The 8,821-nt window shown below is 42.1% G+C and overlaps 2 protein-coding genes across 3 annotated transcripts; one reads left to right on the forward strand and one right to left on the reverse strand.

Moving 5' to 3' along the window:
- The first annotated feature begins 120 nt into the window (after positions 1-120).
- ing1 (inhibitor of growth family, member 1) lies at positions 121-3,259 on the forward strand. The gene is made up of 2 exons (XM_048238612.1): positions 121-532; positions 1,947-3,259. Exons 1-2 carry the CDS (start codon positions 394-396, stop codon positions 2,732-2,734), a joined length of 927 nt encoding a protein of 308 aa, XP_048094569.1. The 5' UTR covers positions 121-393; the 3' UTR covers positions 2,735-3,259.
- Positions 3,260-5,005: 1,746 nt separating this feature from the next.
- On the reverse strand, positions 5,006-8,093 carry ube2al (ubiquitin conjugating enzyme E2 A, like). Of its 2 annotated transcripts, none has more exons than XM_048238614.1 (6): positions 7,868-8,093; positions 6,990-7,070; positions 6,545-6,570; positions 6,350-6,439; positions 5,851-5,939; positions 5,006-5,640 (listed from the first exon to the last, which is right to left on the reverse strand). In XM_048238614.1, exons 1-6 carry the CDS (start codon positions 7,909-7,911, stop codon positions 5,512-5,514), a joined length of 459 nt encoding a protein of 152 aa, XP_048094571.1. In that variant the 5' UTR covers positions 7,912-8,093; the 3' UTR covers positions 5,006-5,511. The 2 variants fall into 2 exon arrangements, with proteins under 2 accessions (XP_048094571.1, XP_048094572.1); XM_048238615.1 differs by lacking the exon at positions 7,868-8,093 and adding an exon at positions 7,678-7,806.
- Positions 8,094-8,821: the final 728 nt, after the last annotated feature.

Raw genomic sequence — 8,821 nt, forward strand, 5'->3', positions numbered from 1 at the left:
CAATGTTACATGTTCGAGAGGGGGAAATCTAGGTTAGGCTATTACACGCTGGCCATAATATGTTTAAAATTACACCATCTCCGCTGTCAAGTGAGAATAGGTCACTGAGCGTTTTAACAATCATGTTAGCTATGTGTTAATGGAACGTTTGGCCCCACTGGCTTGCCGTAACTCTACACTGTGTACAGATCGGTGTAGATAGCCAAGAGAAAACTCAATGGAAAAGACAATCGAACTATCTAGCAGTGCTGACTGGTTAGCTCTGTAACAAACTGCAGCTATCAACACAGTCGCGTCACTTGCAAGAAAATCAAGCTGTGTTCCCCACTACGTTGACTGCCGAGCAGCTGTTCCCTCCATTGCACTCGAGTCGCTACGTGAAACACCAGCAAAATGTTGAACCCCGCCAACGGGGACCCAGTACACGTTGTAACCAGATATGTCGAAGAGTATTTAGATTTGGTTGAATCATTGCCTCTCGACTTACAAAGATGTGTGTCTCTGATGAGGGAAATCGACGCAAAATATCAAGGTAATCAAAGTTAGCTCTTCTTAATACCAAAGTCGCTATAACGTTTGCTAGCTAGCTAATAGTATGCTCAAGCTATGGTAGCTACGTTGGTGGATGATGTGTTGCTAGCGAGCAATGAAACTGCTCATTTTTTGACAAAAATGTGGAACATGTTTCAGCCTTGATCAGGTTTGCCATCTCTAGCCATGAAGCTAGAGTTATCAATAACGTTGGGCTGTTGATTATAGGATGTTGATGGGGGCTCTCTAATGGCATAACGTTAACGTTACCTTTTTATTACGCAGATAATTCAGAGTTCGTTGATTTGACGTCGGCTAACAAGTACAGTCTTATGTGCCAACAACCTACATGGCCAACATTACACATTCTGGATACTGTGTTGAGTATAAACTTGATACATACTATAGATCAACGAATTGCTTAGTATTTTCCAGCCAGAAGCATGAGCTATTATGGCAACAGGATAAACCGCTAACATACACGTTAATGCCAGGTGTTCGCGGCGTGGGTTGAGTTGTTTTTCTCGGTGAATGCATGTGAATAAACTGCCTATTTACGAAAAGATATGCGCTTGTGTTGAGCGGATAGGACTCTTAAATTCTGTTTTTGATTTCTTGGCTTGGTTGGTGCTTCATAATCGACTTTGTATTACGTTACCGCTATTCATGTTTGGTGTTACGACGTTAGCTGAAGTTGAAGGGTGGTCTGATTTGCGAAGTTTAATCGTTAAGTATTTTATTGCAAAAGTCTGAAACAGATGATAGCACTGTTTTCTTGCGTTTAAGATGATCTATTTTGTAATCGAATTTATTACTTTCTACAGTCTTTTATTTACGTTGGTCTGAGAAATGTTACATGTAATGTTTACCCGTGAACTTATAGTGAACGAGTAAGGCTTGTGATGGCTAGCCAGTTTTAATAGTTTGAGAGCTTGCAGGAGATTGGTCTATGCCTCAGTGAGGGAGGGGTTTGGCATCGAGATACGCAGAGTTGATTGGTTAATCGTTACCGTAACCCAAAGAGGCGTGTCTAACTTTGATGGTGGTTTCTTGGGATGACCGGGCGGAGCTTGTAGGAATGAAAAAATGCTTGACACAAAAGATTTCCTGTGTTTAAGACAGTACTGATCTGGTGAACGAATATTCCGTTGTACTGCAGATATTATTGTTATAAGTTAACCTTTGAAATATGCAGCTTACAACTGAAATATGCAGCTTACAACTTGATACAAAAATCATTAAAGCTATATTTTGTACACTAAGCCATGGTGAAAAGAAGCACCAGCATAAGCCTGCGGTAAATTTAAAAGCAAATCTGTGGAGGTATGAACCTTGGCTTCTCTTTATTACACCATGTTTTTCTTCTATAAGGTGACTAACATGGTATTGACCTACTATTTGTTGTTGTGTTTCAGAAATCCTACAGGAGCTGGATGAAACTTATGAGAAGCACCGACAGGAGACTGACCCAGTCCAGAGGAGGCGACTTCTCCACACGATCCAGCGAGCCCTGATCCGGACCCAGGAGCTGGGCGATGAAAAGATCCAGATCGCAGGCCAGATGGTGGAGCTGGTGGAGAATCGGACCCGGCAGGTGGACTGGCATGTGGAGCTGTTCCAGGCCTGCCAGGCCGGCTCGCCCGAGACCAACACCCCCGTGGGATCCACATCCGCCGTGACCCCCGTTGCCATGACTCCCCCCGCCATGACGTCTGGCAAGCCCAGCGTGGACAAGCGGCGTGAGGAGACCCCCAGCTCTGTGGACAAGTCCGGCGGCGGCAAGCGCTCGCGTCGGCAGAAGAACGGCGGCGAGAACCGCGAGAACTCCAACTACAGCACAGACCATGGCGATGAGGTGGTCGTTGGCACGCCCAAAGAGAAGCGCGCCAAGTCCTCCTCCTCCTCGTCCTCGTCCAAGAAGAAGAAGCGGTCAAAGGCCAAACAAGAGAGGGAGGCGTCGCCCGCCGATCTGCCCATCGACCCCAACGAGCCTACGTACTGCCTGTGTGAGCAGGTCTCCTATGGCGAGATGATTGGCTGCGACAACGACGAGTGCCCTATCGAGTGGTTCCACTTCTCGTGCGTGGGTCTCCACCACAAACCCAAAGGGAAATGGTATTGTCCCAAATGCCGTGGCGAGAACGAAAAGACTATGGACAAGGCGCTGGAGAGGTCCAAAAAGGAGAGGGCGTACAACAGGTAGCTTCCTACCTGCAAACTCAACACCCCCCATACTCTCATGAAACTGGACATGTTTTCAATTTTTCAATGTTTCACGTTTTTTTCATTCTCACTCTGCCGTCCCTATGTGTGTCACAAAAAATAATGCGTTGAAGGTCTGACCTTAGGTGTTTTGTTCAGATTTAATCGTGTTGGATATGTTGCTGTCAAGAAGGGTTGTGTGTCCTCGGTTAAATGTTAACTTTATATTAAAAACAAGAGAAAAAATATGCTTGGTTAGATTTACTCCACACCACACACCATTCCTTTCTCCATTGCTTGTCATCTTTAATGTGGAACAGTAAGCCGTGATTCTAAACAAAGACTGCCCTAGGAAGTGACCCCTCCTCAAATGGACCAGGTTTTTCTCCGGAGGGCTTTGGTCTTTGTTTATATACAATCATTTTCCTTACATCTGCCTTGTGACCCACGCCCATCCAGCCCTCCTGGTACTGTGTTTTGTTACTTTGAAGAATGTCATGTTGGTGTGAGTACATTTTCAACCATACCCTTTCATGCTTATTTGTCTTTACTGATGCGAAAACTTGTCAAATCCTTTTTTTATTGTGAGCATACATTGTTATGTATATATATATTCCAAGTACCTCTGCATAATGGCTACATATTAAAAAAAGACATGTATGCAGGCTGAAGTTATTTATAAATATATCAAGTGGAGGAGCAATACTTATGAAGAAAATACCTGGGAAAAGTATGGACAGTTAAACAGTCTGTACATTGCCATTATTCAGGGTTCACACACTCTTAAATATATCTAATACAAAGACTTCCCAGTCTTAGTTCCAGTCCCAGCCTGCCATTATTTAAAGCAGAGAACACAAAGGTAAAGTACTCATAACAGTTTAAATGAGGCTTTACAGTAGATTTAAAAAAAGAGGGGGGTGATGTGTGTGAGCACTTCTTAATGTATTAATAGTGCTGCAGTGTTACAGTGAAGGCAGACTATGTGGTTGTTTGCATTGTCTATAACAAAGCATAAATTCAAGTACTTTCAGTAGCTCATGTCTGTCTTTTTCAAAAAACTTTCAAGGGCCTTCATTTTTCTCAAATTCAGGACTTGTGGGAACCCTGATATTGCCCTTGTCCTATTAAACAAGGGTTAATTAATCAGTCACAGGCTTAACGGTACAATACAGTACATTTGAACACAGTCCAGTCCACAACCTTTGCACTTAGGCGGGAAGTGGATTGAGCGCCTTTCAGTCTGGAATCGGTCCAGATGAAGGAGGAAGAATTCTGACGGTGACTGTAGGGCTCACTTCAGGTCAGCATAGCCAACAGGTCAAACGTGTTGTCCAGAGCATTAAGATAGCAAGATCAAGGCTAACTACGTGATGACGTCTGAGTGCCCCGATTAATCATCCTCACCTCTTGTCAGATGCAGGTCAGAGCAGCTACGTCACAACTCCTTTCGTGTTTCACCATTTCTATGTGGTTCCGACAGCTGAGAGGATTTTTGTTGAGGATTAAGAGTTAAATCGTCTGCACACACCCTCATCTTCAAAGCTGCAGAGTATTCCAAGTATTGACCCAAATGTTCAACTGACACCTGAAGCTTCTGGAGAACTGCAAGAGGAAAGGCAAGGACTTTTGTATCCTAAATATAACCCTCAGGCTCAGGTCATACTTACAAAACTGAAAGAAATAGTCATGCAACTAATGCTGGTGCCTCAATAGTTATCAGGCAACTGAATTCACCCTACTGACAGTGAATGACTACTGACTTACTACAATCATTATCAACCAATCAGACTGCTCTGAAGACATTAAATATTTAGTTAGGGGGCCCACACACTGACTGGAGCTCAAAAACACCTACAGTGGCAATATATTTTAGTCTTACTAAAAAGTCATATTGTGAATCTAATATCTTGTATAATGCTACATAACAAATGCTGATTGCCCCACACAAATGTCCTTGAAACAATAATTTGACAATTTCATAATAAATGTAGTTTCGCCTTTTTTATTTTTTTTTTTATTATTTACAAGTGCTGGAAAGAAAAAAATCCCATCCTGACGTGGACAACCAGTGCAAAATCTGTACAGAAATTCAGACGAACGTTTCCATAAACACATGAGTAAGAAATATGATTGTGGGGTCACTAGCATTCATGCGTGTAACAAAGCTCAATACAGCTAAGGCGTGCACAAAGCATTGAACTGAGATTTGATGTATAAGTGATAGTGCCATGAGGCTAGTCTGAGACCAGTATCTGCCAGTCCATGGGGTGCCCATATCTCTTGGAAAAAGGAGATTTGTAACAATAGCACAACCATTCCATGGATCATGATTCCACATATCCTATTTAAAAAAAAAAAAAAAAAAAAAATCCTTTGAATCCCCTTCTGTCCTTTTGTTGAGAACTTAGGCAGCCTTGGGAATGGAGTAAAGAAGCATTGATGTCGGTGTCGGTGACATACCACAATATTCTTGCATCAGAGAGCATCTCCAAAGTCAGCTGAGGGTTAAATTCTTGTAAAAAGCATCCTGTGATCAGACAATTTGAGCAGAGGGGATGGGGAGCACTTGAGGCAAAAAAAAAAAGGAAAAAAGAAAGAAAACAGGCGCAATCCTACACAGTGAGAAAGGTAAAGTGCATAAAAACTTAAAATCATAACAAGTAGGGCAGGGGGGGAAATCAAGAGATATATCCCACTAACTGGAAACCCACACAAAGCTCATATTTAAAGAAAAAAAAAACAAACAAACAAAAGCTTGTTAGCAGGTGTGTGTGGTCAACTGTCCCTCCAACTCTGCTCCACAATGGCTGACACGCGTTTCTCATACTCCCGCTTGTTTTCTTGATAAAGCTGAGCTGCCTGACTATTCGCTGGACTGTTTGGGTTTGGTTCATCTAACAGGGACTGTAAAAGAAAAATGAACAGCAATCAAGAAAGGGGGATCAGTCTCCACAGTTGAAAATACAAACAAATAAACAAAACAAAAAAAAAACATAACTAAAACAATGATAATAAAATAATAATAATAATAAAACAGCATATGCTCGCTGCTAGACAGATTTTGTGGTGTTTAACATTTTGTCGTTGGTTTTACTTTAGCGTGTCTTAACTTACCTGAATTGAAGTGAGAATAGAAGACACATCATATGTTGGGCTCCAGCGATTTTGTAGAATATCTAAGCATATACTCCCATCTGCATACACTAAAAGATAACAATCAGAGACCAAAATGTTAAATCATTAGTAATATACGCCTCAGCTAATGTTTAGTTTGCATTGAGAACACCACCTCAACTACCTTCGGCAATATAATCTACATTGAAATTGCAAGTGTGTGCGTGTGTATGTGGTGGTGGTGGGGTGGTGGGGGCATATTTCCATATCATAGCACAACTTAAGTCAAGTCATGAAAGCAAACATGTAAATCAGACCCTGTTCAGGATGTTTGTCATGGAGGATGGCCCAACATTATCACAAGCAGCAAATCTGTGACCGTACAAGAATGTGCTGCAATAAAATCTAATTTTCCAAGGGCAACCTCAAACTGATTCTTGATAAACATTATTGGTCATGCTCATGGGACTGCTTAGTAGTGGCCAAAAGAGGAATGTACCATTTGGATGAAACATCTTTGAGACAAACCGCACTGTTGGAGGTTTGTTTGGATATTCTTCTGTGAATTCGACTGTAAGTTTAAACGTGCCTATGAAATAAAAAAGAGAGCCAGAACAGTCACAGTAAAGTTGTCAAACACAAACTGTAAACACTCAAAACCTAATTAAGCTTCATAAAATCAAAACTCCCTTACCATCTTCAAACGGAGTTCCTTCTGGCCTGTACACAGAAAAAACAACAACATCGGAAGGTGTAAATATTTACTAGACAACAGCCCCAGGAATGAGGAGCTAAGGTAGTGCTTGTAGCTGACTGCTTGTGCGGTATTTAGACTGACCTATTTAGGACACACATATTGCTACATGTGCGAAGTTGTAGATCATCTCTGCAGGCATGGCTACCATGACAAGCAACCAACCTAGCAATGCTAAAGTATCATTGTGTCAATCAAATTGCTACAGCGAGAGTATTTGCTTAATTAACTTGCAAGAGACCTCTGAATAATGGCCGACTTGTTGACTCTAAAACAACGGCCATCTGACAGCGGTTTCTTACACCATCTGCCGACAAATATGGCTATAGACGGCCACGATGTGCACTGTAGATACATGCATGCCCCGTTGCCAGGGTTTGCTTACCCGAATATGACTGCATTCCACACCATTATGTTGTTCTCGGATGGGGCTCCACTGACGCCTGCCGGGGGGTCCTCCTGGAGCCTAAGGTTCAACATCCATTTTAAGAAAAATAACGTAAGTTCCACGTGTCAGTTCGTTGAATTTCTAACCATATCCGTACACACTCCCAAATACCCGTTACGGTGAACCTGTCTAACATAAGGTTTAGTGACTAATACCTTTTTCCAACACTAACGTTTGCTAGCGTAGCTAACACTCGCTGGTCACTATTTCAGAAGGTCGGAATAGCTTGTACTTTTAAGTAACGTTACCGTTAGGTTACTAAAATACTAAGTGCATTCTCATGTTCAATTTCAAGTCCAATCCAAACGACATGTGTAATAACCTCAGACTGTTTAGATAAATCAAATGAGTCCCAGGCAGCTATCTGCACTTACATCCGTAGATAACTTCTCTGCTTAGCAAGCTAACGTTAGCGTACACCAACGCCATGTAATCACTAGCACTCTAGCTAGCTGGCTAGCGTCAAGCTACCCAAGCTAGTTAATTTGTTGACCAGATGAAACACGGCAAAGCGGTAACGATAGCTGGAGAATTACTAGACATCTAAATATCATTCCACTAAAATGTCTCTATATACGAGATGTTACACATTAGCTTCATATCCCCGCCATGTTAAAAAACCTGCCTCGAACAGCTGACATATGTTCCATTAAGTTACTCGTTTATCGCTAACGTTAAACTGGCTGATAAACAGAAGGCTAGAATAGAAATCTACATAGCTTGCCAGCTATCTGGGCAGACAGCTACATTAACGTTAGCTTTAAACGTATCGACGTCAAACTAGCTCGGAGTCATCTGAAAATGTCATAACTCACCGTTTAAAATCTCTCATAAGTCGCCTTCTAGCTGGAGTAGACATATCTAAATATGTATATACACTGTACACAAATAAATGTCAATACCGAGAGAGTCTTGTTTACACCGCGGCTAAAAATAATATTACGATAGCTAATAGAACTGGCCAATAGCTATCTAGAATTACTACAGTATCCCCTTCCTCCTTGATGTCGCCTCCCTCAACTGAAAACGTACTGGTTGCTGCTGTAGGTGGTTTTTCTCTGTGTACTTTGAAGGCATATCGGACTATACCATTTCAAATGGAGGGGGTTGACACTCTGATATTCGTATTTCTAAATACTAAGCATAACGTTATACGTCGTATGTCATGTAAATATATTGCACAAATGCATGATTAATGACATAACTTTAATAACACCAAAGTCTATAAACCATTCGCTATTTGAGCGTAGAAATCTACCCGGCATGTACACCAAATGTTTTAGTCTTCACCGATTATGGGCGTGGACAGAATGACGTACACAGAGTAGAGGGAGGTCAAAGTACCCCCAGCGATGAAAGTCGGTATCGCTGGTACAGTCGACAGGTGACTAGTGGGTGCGTGTACACGTGAAGTATTGAATTGGTTGGGAGGCCTGTGTGCTATGTAGACATGATTTGCATGGAGAACATTAACACTTGGTGGTGGTGGAAGAGACAGAAATTACACTGAATCATTCTGCATACACCCTCAGTAGTGTAACCATGTCTACCTTGCCTTATGTCGAACAGGTGCAGTCCGTCTTTGCCCCTAGAGCATTAAAGAGCCACTGACGTTGGCCACACTCATCCCATTGTAGTCGGCTTCATTCTCTCCCCCACTGACAGTACACGCATCCAAGCTGTTGTCGAGTTCTTTCTTTAAAACTGGTTCAGCAGTGCCACTGTCATACACCTAAAGTAGCCTAAGCCACCGGGGTTGTTTTTCTCCC

Source organism: Alosa alosa, chromosome 3 (genome assembly GCF_017589495.1).
Source record: "Alosa alosa isolate M-15738 ecotype Scorff River chromosome 3, AALO_Geno_1.1, whole genome shotgun sequence".
NCBI lineage: Eukaryota > Metazoa > Chordata > Actinopteri > Clupeiformes > Clupeidae > Alosa > Alosa alosa.

Bases quoted from the DNA above. Each gene is read 5' to 3' on its own strand.
- ube2al (XM_048238614.1), bottom strand. From the start codon at position 7,911: ATGTCTACTCCAGCTAGAAGGCGACTTATGAGAGATTTTAAACG. The intron at 7,071-7,867 runs GTGAGTTATGAC...GTTGAACCTTAG, and splicing joins CTTATGAGAGATTTTAAACG to GCTCCAGGAGGACCCCCCGG. The intron at 6,440-6,544 runs GTAAGGGAGTTT...TTTATTTCATAG, and splicing joins AGGAACTCCGTTTGAAGATG to GCACGTTTAAACTTACAGTC.
- ing1 (XM_048238612.1), top strand. From the start codon at position 394: ATGTTGAACCCCGCCAACGGGGACCCAGTACACGTTGTAACCAGATAT. The intron at 533-1,946 runs GTAATCAAAGTT...GTTGTGTTTCAG, and splicing joins AATCGACGCAAAATATCAAG to AAATCCTACAGGAGCTGGAT.